The following is a 21,615-nucleotide window of genomic DNA, read 5'->3' as shown; positions in this document are numbered from 1 at the left end:
TGTGGTGGCATGCACCTGTAGTCCCAGCTACTTGGAGGCTGAGGCAGAACTGCTGGAATCCAGGAAGCAGAGGTTGCAGTGAGCCAAGATCACAGCACTGCACTCCAGCCTGGCAACAGAGGAAGACCCCGTCTCAAAAAACAAACAAACAGAAAAACAAAAGGTAACATAATCTAGGTAAATTCAAATGATAAAGTATTTAAACAATCTAGTTCACAATCTTCCACACAAGTAGGTAAGATCTCAATCGAGTAACTAGGGTGCTGTCATCTAATCTGGGGCACTTCAAACAGGAAAAGCAAATGGTATTTATAATAATTTTGGAGCAACAAATGCAAATTGGGTCTTTCCTGGGCAAACTGGCACTCAGGGGCACCCTATCTGCATTAGTAATCTTTTACTGCATAATAATTACACCAAGGCTTAATAGATTAAGACACCAACATTCATTATCTCAGTTTCTATATATCAGGAATCATGGAATGACTTAGTTGGATACCTGTGGCTGAGGGTCTCTCACACGGTTGCAATAAAGGGCTGAAGTCATCTCAAGCTCCTCCTGGAGAAGAATCCACTTCCAAGCTCACTTCTGTGGTTTTTGGTAGGCTTCATGACCTTGCTGGCTGTTGGCCGGAGACCTCTGCTCTTTGCCACATGTGCCTTTCCATTTGGCAGCTCACAGCATGGCAGACAGCATTCCCCAGATTGAAAGAGAGAGGGCACTCCAAGTAGGAAGGCACAGTATTTTCGTGATCTAACCTCAGAAGTGACATCTGATTAATTCTGCAGTATTTTGTTGATTACAACAGAAATTAAGTCCAGCCCACGCTCAAGGGGAGAAAATTATACCAGGGCATGAAGAGCAGAAGCAGGAATCACTGGGCTCCATCTTAGAGGATGCCTACTATACTACCAACCAATTCATGAATAGCTTAGTTAATTGAGCTGCGTATTAAAGAATTAGCTCTAAAACAGTGAAAGTTTTAGATTCAATATTAAAGGACAAATTCAATTCAATTCCAAGCCAGGTACGGTGGCTCATGCCTGTAATCCTAGCATCTCTGGAGGCTGAGGCAGGTGGACTGCTTGAGCTCAGGAGTTGGAGACAAGCCTGGGCAACATGATAAAACCTCATCTCTAGTAAAAATAAAAATAAAAAAATTTAGCCAAGTGTGGTCTTGCATGCCTGTAGTCCCAGCTACTTGGGAGGCTGAGGCAGGAGGATAGCTTGAGCCCAGGAGGTCGAGGCTGCAGTGAGCTATGAACATGCCACTGCGACACAGAGAGAGCATCTCAAGAAAAAAAAAAAAAAAGGAATTCAACTCTGTATCTGCTGTTAGGCTGAGAAAGTTAGGAATGTTTTTATCCATCAAGTTAGGCTAGGTCATGCTGTGCTAACAACAGAGAAACCTTAGGGGCTTGGATTTACCTCTCTTTCATGTTGCATGTCCACCACAAGTTAGCTGGGTGCTCTCTCTCATTCTTATTCTGAGATCTAAGCTGACAGAAAAGTCCCATCTGGATTGTTACTGGTCTCCATGGAAGGGGAAAGAAAACTTTGGAGGGCAATGAAATGCCCTCCCTATAAGTGATATACAGCATTTCTGTGCACAACTAACTGGTCACTTGGCCCCATCCAAACACAAGGAAGCTTGAAAGAACAATCCTAGCACATGCATTTGTGAGCCAAAGGTACCTGATGAACAGTACAGATAACTACCACAATCCACACTTGTCGCCAAATATGCAACTCATTCTTGTGTCTCAAAGGAGTTACACACCCTCTAGAGTGGTTTATATGACAAAACCAAGTATTAGTGAGGATGTGGGGCAACCATAACTCTCATACACTGCTGGCAGGAATGTAAAATGGTATAAACCACTTTGAACGTGTCGTTTTTTCTCAAAAATTAGTGACACTGATGGGTTGTAAGGTAAGTACGTAATTTTATAAGAGTTTTCCAAAGACTTAAAATGGCTCACAGCATCTTTATAACAGCAAAACCCTGGAAACAATCCAAATATCCATCAGTAGATGAATAAACCGTGTCATATCCATACATAACAGATTACTCAGCAATACATTCAAATTTTGGCACTATCCAATTGTTTCATCTGTTGCACTCTGTCTTCACAATCATGTTTACTTCCAAGAATTTTAGCCTCAAATTACTCTTCACTTGTCAGCCTGTTTCATTCTGTCAACGCAATGCAATTTCATACTTGTGGACCTAGTCATGCAATAATAAGAAAGATCTTATTCTTTTATACCTGATCTGCCTGCATGGTCCCTCTAGGTAGGCTCTCGATTTTCCTATATCCAGTGAAGGTATTTAATCTTTTTTTCTGTGTAGGATTAGATTAAGCCAGGTTACTAAATTTCATTTCCTTCAGGAATTGTGACAGTCTAGTTGTAGGGACCAGACAAAATGCACAAGCAAGGATAACTCTTTCCAATGTAAGCTTGCGGTCAATGGGCCATATCAAGCTCAATTCCTGCAATAAGGGCTGTCCTTAAGAATTGGGAAAGGTTTGGTCCTTAATAGGCAAATAGCAGATATTGGGCATCAGAGCAGATCTCTACTCAGCTCTTCTAAGCAGGATCTATAATGAAATCCAAAGCTTTAAGTATATAAGTAGGGCCCCTTTCTGTTAGCTAAATGTTGTAACAGGGTTGTGAGAGAGCTAAAGGTATTTAGATTGCCAGTTTCCGAAAGTTTGCCAGCTTCTGAAAGTTTACCAATATATTCAAACACTAACATGCACATATGTGTTGAGTGAACCATATTACTTAGAAGTGGGAAAACTAGAGGCCCTATCTAATAAAAAAAAAATTACCAAATGGAAGTGATTGAGTACTTGATAGTAATCACTGTAACCTACCAAATGTAGTAAATTCCAGTTAAAAAGCTTATATTTCAAACTGAGGAATGAGAGACAACTAGGTATTATGTACCTCCTGAAGGATAACAAAATCACCTATGAAAAAGTCTTACTCACTCCCCACACCCAAAAGTCAAGTCTGAATCTGGTCATTCTTTAATTCTAAACTATCAATTAACCAAAAATAAAGAGAAACATGTTAAACTACACCACAGAGTTCCATCAGCTAAATATGTTCTGTCAGAAATGCTTCAGAAGAAACAACTCAATTTCAACACACAAATTGCAAAAGGTGAAGAGGGGGAAGAAAGACTGAGGGGATATATAAAAGACTCTTAAGAGAGCAATTAATCACAATGTGAGATCTTTATTTGGATCCCGATTCAGACAAACTAACTGAAAACCAAACAGCAATTTATGACAACTGAGACTATGGAAATTGGAACATTTACTAGATATTTGATGATATAAAGAAACTGTTAATTTTTTAAAACATGTTTAGGAATAGTATTGTGATTATGTGTCCTAAAAGTCCCCATTTTCTAGATACCAACTGAAATATTTATGTAAAAGAACCTTTATGATTTAAAAGTTCAATAATAAATAACTGCTTAGCTTTGGGCCATTCTTCACATCTGTGAATATGCTAAGCTACAATCAGCCTTCTTTCTTAGTCTGTCATGTTATATAGCTAGAGTTGAGACAATACAAAGCAGAGCTCGGAATCTCCTATTTTGCTAATCAAAGCGGTAGAAATAAAGCAGTTCAAGTAGCTGAAACTGGAAACTATTTCTCACTCTTCATGCAGAAATGTGGCCAGTACCTCAGGGGATAGAGTACTGAATGATGCAATTTAATGATTCATTTTCAATTTAAGAAGGTCTTAAATGAAATGCTTCAAAATAAAAATGACTCCAATATTTAGATCTAAGAGACAACAGTTCCAAGTGTTTTCCACAACTTGATTTGGAATTTAGTTGAATGTAGAAAAGCACTGAAACTAATTGGCTATATATCCAAGGGTGAGGGCCTATACAGCAAAGATTACCAGCTCTGAACTCAAGACTGCCTAAGTTTATGGCAGAGATCTGCCTTCTGGATATTGTGTGACCTTTGGTCAAATTACTTAACCTTTTTGTGCCACTGATCTTCGTAAGATGGGGATAATATCTGTTGTTGGTAGGATTCAATGAATACATATAATACATACAAAGTGACTAGTACAAGGTATTCAATGAATAATATTTATATGGCTGTGAACGTAGGGATGGAAAGACTGACTGCATCACATTAAAACTTTCCTCTGATGGAAATAGTGTATTTTTTGGGGCAGATGGGGTGGGGAACAGGGTCTTGCTGTCCCCCAGGCTAAAGTGCAGTGGTGTGATCATGGCTCACTACAGCCTCAACCTCCTAGTCTCAAGCAATCCTCCCACCTCAGCCTCCCAAGTAGCTGGGACTACAGGCTCACACCACACACCCTGGTAATTTTATTTTTTTAGAGACAGGGTCTTGCAGTGTTGCCCAGGCTGGTCTTGAATTCCTGTGCTCAAGCAATCCTCCTATCTTGGCCTCCCACAGGGATTACAGGTATAAGCCACCGTGCCTGGCCTAGCAGTATACTTTAGAGAATAGAATTATGTTTTAAAACATTCTTATGTCTGTGAAATAAGTAGCACTGATTAGACTAAACCTGAACATAGGACAGAAACTACAGGCAAAATAGTCACTAGGTGACTATTTAAATTTTTTTTCCTATTAGAATAAACTTAAAAAAAAAAATGAGGAAGAAATTTGTTCTTACTGCTTAAGATTTCACTCTAGTTCTCATTACTAGTGCAAAGTAAAAAAATGTCTGTTTCAACAGAGATGCACAATGAAAAACTGTAGAAATAAAGGATTCTTTAAAATTGATAACATAAGCCAGACAAATGTAAAAAAGGAAAGCAAAATGAGGTGTTTTTCTGATCATAAAATATTTATTAAGGTATACTTTAGGGAATATAGTGAATATAAAATTTAGGATCACAATATGAAGCAATTTCAAATCCTCTCAAAGGTCAGCACAGCTCTCAAAACTCTGCAGATGTAAAACCACTGGTGAGACACTAAAAGCAGTTCGACTAGTACAGAAGTGGAGTTTCATGAACATTTACAACTAGAGCATATGAATACCTCTTTTAAGTGCAAAACCACACCACATTACACTAATGCAGCAACAATGCATTCATTATTATTCTCATTAGTCATTAGTAGTCAACTTGCATAAAACACCAGAAAAAAGCACAATGGAGTTCACAAAGTGGGCTAAAAAAATGAACCTGTCCTTGCAAAACACACATTGTAATGAAAGAAGAGATGTTTAAAAAAGTATATGCACACTATAGAAGCTGTGTTCATTCCAAGGATCTCAAGTGTCATTTCCTTTTCTGTAAAATCAAATTACAAGAACCAGGCACAACTAATATTTGGGAGGCAGTGTGTAGCTAAAATTTCATTTAACTAGTTATTCAATGATTTTTAAAATCCCCATAAATCTTTTCTGTCCTGAGGTAGTTGCAAAATAAATCATAACTTGGATATCAACTAGAGCTGAGGCTTTGACTTTTTACTCATTAAAACTAGTTGTTACAGGAACTACCTTTAGATATTTAAAAGACAGTTGAGAAATGGGCCTCTTACTACACACACAAGATGATGGCTATGTGGGAAAGAGGATTAGCTGCTTCAGAACGTGAGAGATACAGTCCACCATTTCTTCCACCCTCCCTACCCATTTTAGATTCTTTATTGTCCAAAAAGCCACCATGAACAACACAGTGAAAGCAGACAGATCACCGTCCTTTGCTGTATCCAGGGAAGAAAAGGTCAAGTAGAGTCTGCAGAATCTCATTGGGAATCATGATATAATTCTGGCCAAGATCATGCCGGCAAGCAGGGCAGGAGAAAACCTGTGCCTTAAAGGAGCGCTGCAGGCAATCCTATGGTAAAAACAAAAACATCCAATTTCATCTGATGTTTATGTAAGTGCTCAGCAACTTATGCTTTTAAATAGGAACCAGAAACTGGTAATGAGAGAAATGTACAAAATTAACAAACATAGAGGCTTGAATTTGCACTGTGGAAAAGCCTAGAATCATGGCTTTAGTTTCATCTCTGGCACATATTGTGAGATTTCAGGTAAATTATTTAACTTTTGTATGTCAGTTCCTCATCTACTTAAAATGATGGAGTTAGAGATTACATATGGTTCCCACTAGCCTCATCTTTTAAGTTAGATTTTAATCCCATTCTTTCTAAACAGAGACCTAGAGGAAAGAAAAAAAGAAAAATGAGGATTCCCTTGCTTAGAAATAAATTTTATATTTTACCAAATCACTTAACATACAGCAGGCAGATCACCTTAGGTCAGGAGTTCAAGACTAGCCTGGCCAAGATGGTGAAACCCTGTCCCTACTAAAAAATACAAAAATTAGCCAGTCTTGGTGGTGCGTGCTTGTAGTCTGAGCTACTCCAGAAGCTGAGGCATGAGAATCGCTTGAACTGAGGAGGCCAGAGGTTGCAGTGAACCAAGATCGCATCACTGCACTCCAGCCTGGATGACAGAGTGAAATTCCATCTCAAAAAATAAACAAAACAAAATAAAATAAATAGATAAACATAAAGTTCTGAAGTTAGGACACATAATCACCACTGGGTAGAACAAGATTCAAATCTTGGCTTGACTATGTATTTTCATGTATGTATATAGGTGTGCTAAATACATTACATTATGAGTTAATCAACTCAAGTTCAGGTACAAATTCATATGTAGATTTGTTTCCATTTTATAAAAGAAACTGAAGTTCTGAAGTTAGGACACATAATCACCATAGGGTAGAACAAGATTTGAACCCTGGCTTCACTAAAACACAAACTTTCCTTTTACACAACACTGATAACACAATATTCAATTCATCTGGGCATAATGCCAGATATAAACTTTTATATTATTCATTAAGTGCATAAAAATACTCCAGTTTGCACTATAATATATAAAACATATAAGCTATTACACAGAAAAGAGCAATGACTTCTTACTTTCTCTCTCATTTCAGCCCCTCGTCAAAATTCCAAACATGACAGAATGCCGCAAACAACATACTGGAATTACTAGTATCTAATTAAAACATGCATTTACCACCAAGATGTAATTAAATGCTTCTTAAATAGAAGGTTCCACACTATCCTGACTTCATGGAAAATACTTCTTAGCATGCTGAAAACAGGTATAGAGATTAGTGTGCCTTCATGCCTTACAGGGAAAATGAGGAAGGAATTCTACTTACTTTACAGACATTGTGGAAGCACTCAGTTGTCACAGGCTGGTAAACTAGTTCCTGGCAGCAAACACACATAAAAGACTGTTCCAATTTTTTCAGAAAATTCTAGAATGGTACCCAAGAATAAGGAAAGTTAACAGTTCATAATATACTAATAAAATCCATCTATTGTATATTTCAAAACAGCTAGAGAGAATAACTCAAATGCTCCCAGCATAAGGAAATGATAAATGTTTACAGTGATGAACAATCCAATTAGCCTGACGTGATTATTACTTGTTATATGAATATATCAAAATTTCACATGTATCCCAAAATACATCCATCTATTATTTAGCAATAAAAATGTCTGTCACATTTAATGTCTTTTATTCAAAAAATCAGGTAGTCATGATTCTAATTACCTGACAAAAGCAAACTAAAGAAACCCCATTCCATAGACGTTAGCTGTAAATCATAGTACTGGATGGTAAAAGATGGAGAGTCAATATATAATGTTAAAAAGTCAAAGTTCCCCTAAACCTCACATTCCAGGGATAAACTATTTTTCACTTAAAAAAAAAAAAATCATGGCAGCTTGTTTCAAGGTCTTTTTTCAAAAAGCTGTACTGCACAGTATTCCAGTGTATGAACATGTATTATTAAATCTTCTGCTGTTATGAAACTTGAATATTTGTCTTTTGGAGCTTGAATAAAAACGCACTAGGCAACAATACTCTGTTGCATCTAATACCACCAAAAAAAATCAACATATTTATTTTCCTAAGATTAATCTGTGGTATTTTTACCTCAATCCTAAAATCCTATACCTTCCTGATGCTAATGTTTACTTACAGTAGGACAAAATTAAAAAAGTAGAGCCACCTAAAATAAACATGATCAAATGGATGCCCTATAATACTGGTTCCATTTCATCTTGGCTACCCTATATTACTGGCTCCATTTCATCTTGGCTGGTATTTTTTTTTTTTTTTAAGCTAGAAGGAAAAGTAGTTTTTTTCTAAGTAAGTCATAAGGATATTCCTTCAGTTACCTTAGGTAGTGAGGGAGTACATTTCACATTTACTTTTTATATTAATAGAAAAAGTAAGGTCGGGCACAGTGGCTCACGCCTGTAATCCCAGTACTTTGGGAGGCCGAAACAGGTGGATCATTTAAGGTCAGGAGTTCTCATTTAAGGTCAGGAGTTCTAGACCAACCTGGCCAACATGGCACAACCAGTCTCTAGAAAAAAATAGAAGAAATTAGCTGGGCTTGGTGGCAGGCACCTGTAATCCCAGCTATTTGGGAGTCTGAGGCAGAAGAATTGCTTGAACCTGGGAGGCAGAGGTTCAGTGAGCTGAGACCGTGCCACTATACTCCAGCCAGGGTGACAAAGAGACTCCATTTCAAAAAAAAAGTAGAACTTATAAGTTTCAAATTTAAAAATCAAAAGATGGCTCATATTAACTGATTTATGAACATGGATTATTATTTTTTGCTTTACCAAAAAAGTCAGCAAAGGGGAGAACATGGAGTATTAAAATCAAACGCATTACAATGTATTATAAACACATTTTTAGAATATGGCAATTATGAGGAGATGCTGAAAACTCTCAAACTTTATACCAGGCACTCTCTCATTAACAAACTCCTATGTTAATGACCAATATTTAACATGGTACTTCTATAGTTCCTATAATATGGGTATATCTAATACAGATATTTTGAATAGCTATAATGTGCTAGGCATTCATCTACAGCGGTACTAAAAAAGCTATCTGTGCTCTCATCGAACTTATGTTTCTATAGGAGAGCAAACTAAAAACAGATTCAGATAGCAGTAACTGAGGAAACAGCAAACTGACTCTCGCCTATAATCCAAGCTACTTGGGAGGCTAAAGTGGGAGGAGTGCCTAAGGCCAGCTGTTCGAGATCAGTCTGGGCAACACGGTATCCCCATCTTTGTGGGTTTTTTTTTTTTAGTAAACTTTAAAAAGAGGTTTCTAGAAAGGGTAGTTTAGGAGGACCTCTCTTGAGGAGTCTCATATTTACACAGACTTAAATGATATGAAAGAGTGAGCCACATGAAAAGAGAATTCCAGCCAGAGAAACAGTATGTATTTAAAGGCCCAGGGATATCAAGACGTTACATGTGTTTAAATAAAACAGTGACCACTGCAGTCAAGCGATCTGGGCACAAGAGAGTAGCAGTAAGAGGAGACTATAGATGTAGGTAGGACTGTTGATCACAGGGCCTTTGGAAGGAGTTTGGACATAAGTATACATGCACATATTTATTTATTTAAAGTCACTGTTGGCTAACACCTGTTTTTTTTTCTGGCTTAATAAATGTGTTACTGGCCTATCTGAAGATAATAGGCATGAAATGTGTCCAGGGTAATAGTACATAATGTCCAGAGTAACCACTAGCAGCAAGGTCACAAAATATGACCTAACCAGGTCAGATTCTGTCACCAGTGGGATACTGCCCATAGGGAAGACCTTTCACATGCACTCAGGTGGATTTTTCCTCCATCTGTAATTGCTACTGTCCCACCTGGCCACCTGAAGTCGGAACTCATCTCAGTTATCACTAAATAGACATATCTTTCCCTACCAGAGAATTACGCTGATAAACAACTGCTTCCTATATCTTAATTTTCTGTACGTGAAAATGAGTGTGACCTAACATAGTCAGACTCTCCTCATGCCTGGGTGTCTTGGCTAAAATGCAAGGAACACTTCTCCAAGTGTAATCACTTTTCCCTGTCTTCTAAGCATATAAGCCTTATTTTACCAAGGAAAACCCAATTATCACATTTATAGGCAAAGGAAATGACAATTCAAATCCAAATGATACTTGGTAAATTTCACAATTTATAAAAGTTTAAAAATCATATTTAAAAAATTCTTCATTAGTAATAATGACTATCCCTCACAGAGAGAACTCTTGTAGAGTTTTTCTGTTGCTGTTTTAAATCTAGATAGAAAACACATACAGACATAGGGGCACATCAACACTTTGGCGAGAAAGAAAACAGAGAAGTATTACAAATGACAAGGGGTCAATACTCAACAGAAGATTCAAATTTGTAAGTAAAATTAAAGATACAATAATAAGTGAGTAAAGAATGAACAGAAAATTCATATTTGAAGCCTCCAACTTTAGGGATTTGTTAAGAAAGCCTTGCCTGCAAAACACAGCTTAACACAAAACCCACACATTAATGATGTGATTCCTTTTCACTTTAAAATTACGTGATTAAGAAAAAAATGAAAAATTGAAACACATAAAATACTTAAATAGACAGATCAATCTGGTTTATTTTATCCCTTAGTTTAACATGTAGGTTTGAAATTTGTGCTGAACTGCTTAAGACTTACGCTGTTAGGTAACTTTGAACTGTCGCAAAAACTTTTGTGGCGATTTTAGGTTAAGCTGACCATGAAAATTCTTCTAACAGTATCTCAAAGTAAAGTAAGTTCAGCCATAGAGAAGTAAAAATCCAACATCTAAGAAGTTTAAAATAAATTTAGGATCATGTGTATGTGCTGCCTGGGATTACTTCTGAAAGGTAGTGGCACTGGATGAGAAAACCGGATAGAAGGATGAAGTTTTGACTAACATGTGAAAAACATACTTTATGAGACAATTACTTATCATGTTAATATCACAATGTTATTATTTAAAAAAATCTTCACATACTGGTCCTTCCACAAGATGTGCAAGCACTTCATCCCACAGCTTCTGGTTTTGACAATCTTCTCTAATGAGACGTTGCTGTTGAGGTGTTAGTTGAAATGCCTCAATTGCTTCTGTTGAATCTGATGCTTTGAATACTTTGGTGGCGCTTGGACAGTCATCTAGATTTATTTTAAAAATGTATCAGCAGACTTACAAGTGGTTCTAAGCAGAACTATGAAACAAGAGAGTTAACTGGCACAAGTAATGTTTAGTAAAAAGATAAACCAATACAAAGCAGCATCTAATTTCCCCTAGAACTGTAATCCAGCACTTTGGGAAGACGAGGCAGGTGAATTACAAGGTCAGGAATTCGAGACCAGCCTGGCCAAGATGGTGAAACCCCGTCTCCACTAAAAATACAGAAATTAGCTGGGTGCAGTAGTGGGCACCTGCAATCTCAGCTACCTGGGAGGCTCAGGCAGGAGAATTGCTTTAACCCGGGAGGCAGCCACTGCCGTGAGCTGAGATCGTGCCATTGTGCTCCATCCAGCCTGGGCAACACAGTGAGATCATCTCAAAAAAAAAAACAAAAAACAAACAAACAAACAAACAATTTCCTCTAGAATTTAGGATACTATATTTTCTGTTACGTGGCTCTGACACTATTAAAATACACAAAAGATCCATGTTCTGCCCCCCAACCAAATCCTTTGCTTTCATTTCTTGTAAGACTCTCAATTTATTTTCTTAATGTTTACCTTTATTAAAAAGCATGTTGGCTGGATGCAGTGGCTCCTATCTGTAATCCCAGCACTTTAGGAGGCTAAGGCAGGAGGATCCCTTCAACCCAAGAGTTCTAGACCAGCCTGGGCAACATGGAGAAACTCCATCTCTACAAAAAATAAAAAATTAGCCAGCTGTGGTGGTGCACAGCTGTGGTCCCAGCTATTCCAGGGGCTGAGGTAGGAGGATCGCTTGAGCCGGGAAGTCAAGGCTACAGTGAACCACCATATTTCCACTGTACTCCAGCCTGGGTGACAGAATGAGACCCTGTCTCCAAAAAAAAAAAAAAAAAAAAAAAAACCAAAAACAAAACAAAAACAACCTATTATGTTATTATGGTTTACATTTGGCAATCATTACCTACCATCTGAAATTGGCCTTTTTTTGGTTCCACTGGGCTGCTTCTTTGACTGTCCTTTAGTCTTCTTCCCTTCTTTATCTGAAGGGTAACCTGCTGGATACTGATGGGGGGGGTACAATGTAGATTTAAGCTTCACAGAGAAGGGGGGTTTAGATCCTGGTGAGAAATTAGAAGGGAGGGGAAGACTACACTTTCCCCAAACTGAAAAACTTTACATAAAAGAAACAGACATTTAAAGGAAAATAATTCAGAGTACAGATAACTGTTAAAATCCCAATTTCAGAGTAAAACATGTAGCTGTGACTGCTAAGAGATTACATTTTATAATACACTGATCTTAAACTTCAGATCTAAGAAAGATAAGTCTTCAGGAGTTGTGATTAGGTAGCTTAAAGGAAAGTAGAATACAGATATGAAGATAAATGACGACCAATCATAGAGCACAACAGATGGAAATCAAATAGATTGGATCACAGGAAATTGTGGAGTCAATCTAAAAAAGTATCAAAACATTAAGGGTTAAACTTCTAATCTCCTAAAGTTAGAGGGAGGAGTTTTTAGAAGACCTAAATCCTCTACCAACTAAGAGTTGGTACTACTAAATCCTCTAGAGTTTAACTACTACAGTTAGCCGTTTAACTCTAGAGTTAAACTACTAAATCCTCTACCAACTAAGAGTTAGACTTGAAGTAACTATTATCTATTAATATAGATAATTTCATTTATCTATTATTCTTATGTTTATGTTTGCCATAAAGCTTATTATCCTTATGTTTCAATGGCTACCTTTTTTGAGGGGCTGAGGTGGGAGAAGCATGCTTTGTAAAACAGTCATGCTTAAAGCACTGTATGTTTCAGGTCTCAGTGACTATTAACTCATCACAGCAGATGGGCTCACATGCTTCTGCTCAGTTTCAAATCTAACCTATCTAGAACAATGTTCTCAAACAAGGGCATCTTAAAAATCTTCTGAAAGTGAATTTAAAAGGGTTTTTAATATTAAAAAGAATTATTTTAGTAGTTGTTTTAGCATCTGATATCTTATTTTCAACAACCAATTCCATGAGTTTAAAAAGACAACAAAAACAGAAACAGGTTTGCCCTAGAAGGCACACTCACCTGCCTGGGTGGTCAGACACTTGCCCACAGTTCAGCCCCTACACATGCAGTGTGGGCAGAGCCAGGGGAAATGACAAAGCTGGCAGTTTTTATGGGAGGCACAACAATGGGAAATGATGGGAGATGAACTCAAACCATGCTCTGAAGTCAGTGTCAGGGACAAATTCTAGGGTATACAGGCCATGAAGGGGAAATGCAGCCATACCATCCACTATGCACACAAAATCAAAGTCTTTATGGGTTAACAGCTGAGCATAGGCAAAGGGAAAAAAAGACAAAGCACTAAAGGTGGTAGCAAGGCAGGGAAGCAGCTTTGCGGGGGAAGAGAGAAAAGGGGTGAGGAAAAGTGAGAAGGGTAGAAAGCAGACCACTCTTATAAAGCCACCTCCCCGCCATTCCCCTACCACAAAGACATCCCCCATGCCCTCTAGGATAAATGTCCTTTTTCAAAGCCTCCTATACCTAAATTTTATGAATCCCTTTCCCTCACACTTCAAGTCATTTCCAACTTGATTTGGAAATATTTTACTTTTAATTAACAAGCCCACCTTTTTCCAAGTACAACCCTTGATCCGATTGCAGTCTGACATTCAGGATGCTACCTTTTCACTTCTTTTCCTGTGTCTATTTGCATGGTCTTATTCCTCACCCCTTATAGTCCACCATCAATTGCTGTGGGTTATATCCAGTGTTAAGGCATGTCGATAGTAGAGATGTATATTTTTATGAACACATAGGCAGCCTAGACAAATGTAATCTAACCTGTAAACGCAGACATAATCTCCTTGACCGTTCTATTCCTTCGGAGGTCCAAGGCGCAGGTTCAACATCATCTCTTCTTAAAAGATAGCGCCAAACCAAGAATCCATGGCTTGATGAAATCTCTGGCCAGTATTTCACCACCTAAATCACAATATTTTGGTACTAGTTTGAGATTTAAAGTTTAGACTTACTCAAGTTATCACATTAGTGGTACCAAAATAATCTTTGCCAGAACTAAATGCAACTTCTGAATATACTGCTTTGCTGTAGGGATAGTAAATAAGTCAAGAATATTCACTAAAACAGTTTTGACCTTAATTTCTATTATAGTACTTCCCATGAGTACATGACTGCTATAAATTTAGTAGAGTAACAAGATTATGCTAATTAACAAAATTCTGTATAGTAAACATGGCAGCAAATTCCTCTTTATTTAAATAAAGAATGCAAATCTAGTATTATAACGTGCTTTGCTTTGAAAATCTATTACAAATAAAATCATTCTGAAAAGATATATAAAAATCAAGTTATACAACAGCCAGTAAGTTAAATGGTTTTATTATAAAGAAAATACACACACACACACACACACACACACACACACACACACACACACACACATAAATCTCAACCCAAAATAAAACTGTGTCCTTAAGAACTCGAAATAAGACTTAAATGTAAAGTACTGAAGTTAAGAGTTTGCTTTGTGCATTTGTTAAATTTCCAGGAAAAGTAGCAATATAAGATGGCTACTGTTTCCTTGAGCCCACCCCCAGTAGTTCTTTGCAGCAACCCTGCCTTGAAAGCCCAGGAAGAATGACAAGATGTCATGCCAGATAGAGCACCTTATAAATGCCATCATATCTGTTGCCTTCTTCAGGAGCATATTTGCTGATCTTCCTCCCTTTAAAACTGCGTATCACTCTGACTGGCTTACCAGCTCTCCAATTCCGAGACTCTGCTCCAATTTTATCATCCAATGGAGCATCACAGTTTAGGGCCAATGCCCTAAAAAACAACAAAAAAGTCTTTATACCACGTAATTTTTCTTCAAGTATACAATCGAGTCATTAGCTCAATTAAAAGGTGAATTATACCTTACCTGATGGTTAAGATTCTATGATTCTTTCCATATTATTCCAGATAATAGGATTATGCTTTCCCCCACCAGCAGAGAAGACAAATCAGTTTTCTGATGTCACCCCCAAGCCAGGGAATTGGTTCTCAGATAGCCTGTAGGGTTCTTCTGAAAGTAATAACATCTGTGCCACGTATAATAGAAAACAACTAGAAATACATGGAATTTTTCTTTAAATAACGTTTGTTGGGGGAAGGGAGAATATTGGAAAACTAAAGCAAATGACTGTTTTAATAGTTATCTTTGATAAGGGTGTGAGGTAAATTGCTGGAATAATGTAGAAAGAAATCCAGAAATATAAATTTGTCAGCAAGGTACAAATGACCTTCCCAGGTCTACTTTCCACATTCCAGACAACAGAGAATCCTTAAAATTTAAAAGACTAAGAACAAGTGCTATATGACAATATTCTTTAAAGGCCTCCATAAAAAGATAAATTTCAGTAAGCCTGAAGCATTCAAATGCCTGTGCTAATGACAATAAAGATTTCTGGCTGCTTGAGATCACTACATTTTACTGACAAGGTCAAAGAGGAACACTGAGTTGGAAGCAGCACCTGACCTAGCTGGAGCTTGCTTAGTATATGCATTCACCCAGTAGTAACAAGTCAGGGAGCTCATTGGATGTTAGAAGACCTTTCTTGGGAGAACCTAGTTGTACCAAAACCTGTATTTAAATTATTTTTAGTATTTTAAAGTAACAGTTTTAGAATCAGTTTAAAATTAGCATTTTCATCTAAGACACCTACTTCTTAAGTGTAAAGAAAACACTGAGGACACTTAAGGTGAAAAAACAAACAAAAAAGAGAACTATACCCAATCTGGTGAAAGCAGATATTAAATAAACTACTACTCCAGGGTATAATTCTTTTTATGCAAGCTCAAGTTAAAAAATAGACCTCAAGACCATGATTAACTTATTGGAAAAAAAAACTTCTTGACCATAGTTATATTTTAATAAGTAAATGAACTTAAAAGTGTTTGTTTTAAAAAGTATATATATATATATATCTGTGGTCAAAGAGTTAAAGCTTACCAAGTTACTTTTTATTTATTTATTTATTTTTTAAATCTAAAATGAAGATGCATTAAAATTCTGGGAGGTAGAAGAAAATACAGTCATCAACTCTAGGATTAGTATTATGTTCTTACTGAATACCTATTGAGGTATTATACATACTTTATCTTAAAGAGCTAGGATTAAGTATTACCTTCCTGTCACTGAATGGAATGCTTTAATGCTCACAGGTACCTTCAGTCATGATTACTGCCATCACTAACTGGCACTGTCAACTCACTTCTGGCTTCAGATAATTAGGCTATTCAAGTATGTGAAGAGAGTCCAAGAAGATGAAACTAGGCAACATAGCAACAAAGCTCCTCCATTAATCTATCTGCAGTTCAACCAGTCAGGTGTCTCTGACTGCCCTGATAAAAGATACCCAGGTTGCCGGGCGCGGTGGCTCAAGCCTGTAATCCCAGCACTTTGGGAGGCCGAGGCAGGTGGATCACAAGGTCAAGAGATCGAGACCATCCTGGTCAACATGGTGAAACCCCGTCTGTACTAAAAATACAAAAAATCAGCTGGGCATGGTGGCACGTGCCTGTAATCCCAGCTACTCAGGAGGCTGAGGCAGGAGAATTGCCTGAACCCAGGAGGCGGAGGTTACGGTGAGCCGAGATCGCGCCATTGCACTCCAGCCTGGGTAACAAGAGCGAAACTCCGTCTCAAATAAAAAAAAAAAAAAAAAAAAAAAAAAAGATACCCAGGTTACTTTGCTGCCCTCTTTAGTTTCTTAAAGTTGGAAAAGCTGGGAAGAAATAGGAATAAACTCAGAAGCAAGAAGGTATTGAATTACCTCTTAGCAAAGAAGCAAAAATGAACTGAACCATACACTACTGGGGAAAGGGCATACCATGGGTCAGAGCAAAGAGCCTTTCACCTCAGTTTTCGTGTTTGCAAGACTTACAGGTACCTTTGCCCAAGCACTTTTACAATCACAAGGCATATTCACAACTTAATGTATAAAGTGACAGACAGAATGTTAAAGTCTCTCTGGTAATTGAATCCTAAATTGTTTCCAGTTGATATTTCATTTTCACTATCTCCTCTTTATAGCAAACATTTATACTGCTTGTCAATTATATTCTAATCAGACTGTAGTGGTACTTATTAGATTGTCCCAAAGAGTGAAAGGAATCTAACATGTACATTACAATGGTGGGTAGTTATGAAGGAAGTTCCTTTCAAGCAAAATTATTAATTATTAAAGGGAAAAATAATTATCAGATTTGACAACTTGAAAGAGTCTGTTTGCAAATTCAAAACACACTTTCATTGACAAAAACACACCAAAATATTTATTTTAAGACATTCTTCTTGAAGGACTACTTTCTTGTTAGAAAAAGGTTAACTAGGGACTAAGCTCCTGTCTCAGGAATGTTTTCACCAGCAAATCTGACCTGTCTCCTCTGCTGGTTCAGTAAAAATAATCCTACCATCAGAAATAATATAGAACACATAAAAACAGAAATTCTATGTAACTTGGTATGCATTAAAGTCTTGAAATCATTCTGGCATATCCTTTACTTCACACAGTAATCAGAAATTAAGGGGACACTACTTAAAATTGAGTGATTTAGACTGAAAGTGAAAAATACTTTTACTCAATTGATCCACAAAATACCCTTAACAATAGGATATGAAAGCTGTTAACTTTATGAAATGTTCATGAAATTTTCAGTATGACAAATTATAGTCTGATTTTTTTTTTTTTTTTTTGCTATCTGGTGGTCTGGGTTACTTATTAATATTGGCATAGAGTGCATTTATAAAATAAAACATTTTGAAATTAATAAACTTTCTGTACCCGTGGTAGCTGAGATGTCATTAGTATTTCTATAGAATAAAGTATTTCTATAGAATAAAGGTCAGCACAAGGTGGCTTTTTGTAATGTCTTAAGGAGATTTAGTTAGAAAAGTTCATTTCTGTGACTAAATGAACATTCCCTTAAACAACACTTAGAAGATATCTTATTAGCAGACATCCTAAAAGTACATTCAGTACAGATCTGATTAAGTGGCCTTATGTTTCATCTAGGTACATAAATGTGGCTCCCAAACATAACATCATTTCACATTTCGGAGTTTACTCTAAAAAGGAAGTTTGTCACTTTAGCTTTGACCAACGGGTAGTAGACAAGCCACCTTATTCTCAATTTCACTTAAATTACACAGGCTCCTTTCTCTCAAAGTTGTCAACATTTTCAAATGTACAGCACATGTATTCAGTAAGACTAGGAATTATGGCATTTAAAAAGTAACAGTATAGGCAAGGTGCGGTGGCTCACGCCTGTAATCCCAGCACTTTGGGAGGCCGAAGTAGGTGGATCACGAGGTCAGGAGTTCAAGACCAGCCTGGCCAAGATGTAAAAACTCCATCTCTACTAAAATTAGAAAAATTAGCCAGACGTGGTAGCAGGCACCTGTAATCCCAGTTACTTGGGAGGTTAAGGCAGGAGAATCACTTGAACCTGGTGGGGGTGGGGAGGGAGGGAGCGCAGAGGTTGCAGTGAGCTGAGATCATGCCACTACACTTCAGCCTGGGTGACAGAGTGAGACTCCATCTCAAAAAGAAAAAAAGTAATAAATAATAAAAAACCAGTATAAAGATATGTTAGGATGCTTAGACACAATTGCATAATCAGGCAATGGAATTTTAATTTCAGATATTTAACTCCCAGTTCTAGATTCTCCTCTGCAATGTAAGTTATAATTTACAGCCCTCTTATGAAACTTTTATACAATGTTCAAATTCTAAACAGTCTTTACAGTAGTACCTGTTCATGTTTGTTAACGTTTGATCAGCTGAAGGTGCGCCAATTCTTTTATTACCAGCAAGATTTTTACCACCACTTCCAGTGTACGTGAACTCATCACCTCGGTCCTGTCAAAGAAGATTTTCTATATTAAGGAACCTAAACCCAAGTATAATTTCACTAATTCTTATTTCAGAGTCAAAACATTTCATTAGGATGTTATAAGTTGACATTTTCTCTCACGGCATCTCTCAAAATAATGCAAAATTTAAATGCAATCTTGTGTGTAGTATACCTTCAAGTTATGTAATTTGACCTAAAGCTTTCACTTTATCACTTTTCAACATCTCCAAACATGGTTAGACTCATGCTATATCCGTAGTCAAATAATCAATAGAATGTTACAAGGTACGTCTTATGGGTTGAAATATTTATTCAATTCAACATTAAAACCTATCAATACTAGCTTGTAGGTTCTTTATAGATAACACCACTTCAATAAAACTCCATAACCCAAATTTCCAACTGACATCTATACCACACCTAAGTGTCCTGTCTCAAATGTCAAATTCTGGCATTGACAATAAGTAAGTACTATAAAGTAAGATTACCTAAAAACTTCTAATTAAATTTTTTTTTCTTTTTTTTTTTAAAGACAGAGTCTTGCTCTGTCACCCAGGCTAAAGTGCAGTGGCGTCATCTTGGCTAATTGTAGCTTCTGCTTCCCAAGTTCAATAGATTTTCCTGCCTCAGCATGCCAAGCAGCTGGGATTACAGGAATGTGCCACCAAACCTGGCTAGTTTTTGTATTTTTAGTAGAAATGGGGTTTCGCATGTTGGTCTTCAACTCCAGGCCTCAAGTGATCCACCTGCCTTGGCCTTCATATTAAAATTCTAACAGTATAGTAAGATCTCTTTATTTCATACTCTGTGGATTCATACCTATCACATTCAGGTAAAATAATCACCTTCCATTAAGAAGAAATTTGGAAAAAATTTGAAAAACTAAAAGTAGTATAAAGTATCTACTAAACGTAAAAAGGCCAAAAGATGTCACGTACATTAGCTCTCCAATTACTTCTGTAGCAATCTAGAAATTTTTATGGATATTACTGTCTCCACCTGATTCACTACTTGAAACAAATTAAGGAACTATAAGTGCACAATTAATTCTACTAACACTAGCAAAATAGTAACTTTTTAATGCAATATTATTTTAATTAGACAACTTAGACAATGAAATTTTCTCTACTTATTATTATAGAGGTCAATTATTTATACTTTGTTTTCCCCTTGGATTAAAAGCCACACACAACTAAAAATATCATGGTCTTAAAGTGTTTTTATTGGCTTGAAACGCTTAAATTTACTTTTGCTTTTTGTTAATCCAATATTACGGTCTACATATTTTTTAAATAAGGTATTAAGAAACATGATCGTTAGTATGTATTCTACGTGAAGGAATTCTAACAAACATGTACATCTAGAACAGTTTAGAATACTCCTTAAAACTGATCAAAACCAGTCTTCCACCCAGTATCTGGACAGACTCCACAATACACATATTCATAACTGTCAACTTTTCAAGTTATTATGGGAGTACCATAAAGAAAAAGCAACAGAAAGTAAAACAGGATAATATAACAAATGTAAGCCAAACAGTATTTTAAACATTTCTGATTACTCTTCAAGCAGCAAATCAAGAAGACATGGCTAAAATTCTGTATCATTAACTCATTTGTACTTTAATCATTACATCAACAAAAACATTAAATTATCAAGAGGGAAAAATTGTCAGACTGTAAGAGCTCTCAACCAATATCATTTCAGACTATTTTTCCTACAGAAAGGCAAGGCAGGGCAACTCATCCGTGGAATCCCAGCACTGTCGGAGGTCAAAGCAGGAGGCTCACTTGAGCCCATGAATTCAAGACCAGCCTGGGCGATGTAGTGAGACCTCGTATCTATGAAAAACTAAAAACAAAATACTTTTCCTACGGAAAAAAAATCAGCCTAAATTTGATGCATCTTCTAGTCAATGATCCATTAAATTGTGACTGCAAGGTAGTAGCCTAAACAAGTTCTGCTGGCTGGGAAGAGCTCACATAAAGCAGCTCTATCTACACAAGGAACACAGTGCTTCCCCAAGTAACTCAGTTCCTCAGGTATTCCCAACCTCTCCTTTGATTTTCTGTTCTTGTGTCAGTTTGCTGAGAATAGTTGGCTCATGGTTTCCAGATTCATCCATGTCCCTACAAAGGATACAAACTCATTGTTTTTTATGGTCGCATAGCATTCAATGTTATATGTGCCACATTTTCTTTGTCCAGTCTAGCATTGATAGGCATTTGGGTTGGTTCCAGGTCTTGTTATTGCAAACAGGACCGCAATGAACATATGTGTGCATGTGTCTTTATAACAGAATCACTTATAATCCTTTGGGTATACACCCAGTAATGGGATTGCTGGGTCAAATGGAATTTCTATTTCTAGATTCTTGAGGAATCGCCATACTGTCATCCATAATGGTTGAACTAATTTACACTCCCACCAACAGAGTTAAAAGTGTTCCTGTTTCTTCACATCCTCTCCAGCATCTGTTGTCTCCAGATTTTTTTTAATGATCTCTATTCTAACTGGCATGAGGTGGTATCTCAATATGGTTTTGATTTACATTTCTCTAATGGCCAGTCATGATGAGCATTTTTTTATGTTTCTTGGCCTCACGTATATCTCTTTTGAAAAGTGTCTGTTCATATCCT

At 36.9% G+C, this 21,615-nt stretch overlaps 1 protein-coding gene and 1 long non-coding RNA gene across 4 annotated transcripts in view; one reads left to right on the top strand and one right to left on the bottom strand.

Moving 5' to 3' along the window:
* Nucleotides 1-4,840: 4,840 nt before the first annotated feature.
* The window catches only part of UHRF2 (ubiquitin like with PHD and ring finger domains 2), a 105,930-nt gene continuing 89,155 nt past the window's right edge, over nt 4,841-21,615 (bottom strand). For 2 of the 3 annotated variants that reach the window (XM_032291092.1, XM_032291093.1), the window contains 7 exons: nt 18,875-18,981; nt 14,743-14,905; nt 13,898-14,038; nt 12,020-12,116; nt 10,894-11,051; nt 7,212-7,310; nt 4,841-5,864 (listed from right to left, as the gene is read on the bottom strand). In XM_032291092.1, the coding sequence (XP_032146983.1) occupies nt 5,718-5,864; nt 7,212-7,310; nt 10,894-11,051; nt 12,020-12,116; nt 13,898-14,038; nt 14,743-14,905; nt 18,875-18,981 (912 nt within the window). In that variant the 3' untranslated portion in view covers nt 4,841-5,717. Of the gene's footprint in view, nt 5,865-7,211; nt 7,311-10,893; nt 11,105-12,019; nt 12,117-13,897; nt 14,039-14,742; nt 14,906-18,874; nt 18,982-21,615 lie in introns of those variants that run through there. The other variant, XM_032291094.1, reaches the window with a different exon arrangement.
* Nucleotides 15,154-17,286, top strand: LOC116559904. Its single transcript, XR_004272676.1, has 2 exons — nt 15,154-16,480; nt 16,805-17,286. It is a non-coding gene; the product is annotated as an uncharacterized LOC116559904 (long non-coding RNA).

Source organism: Sapajus apella, unplaced genomic scaffold, assembly GCF_009761245.1.
Source record: "Sapajus apella isolate SASKATOON/1434 unplaced genomic scaffold, GSC_monkey_1.0 scaffold24, whole genome shotgun sequence".
NCBI classification, from domain to species: Eukaryota; Metazoa; Chordata; class Mammalia; order Primates; family Cebidae; genus Sapajus; species Sapajus apella.
This window is presented reverse-complemented; position numbering and strand designations above follow the sequence as displayed.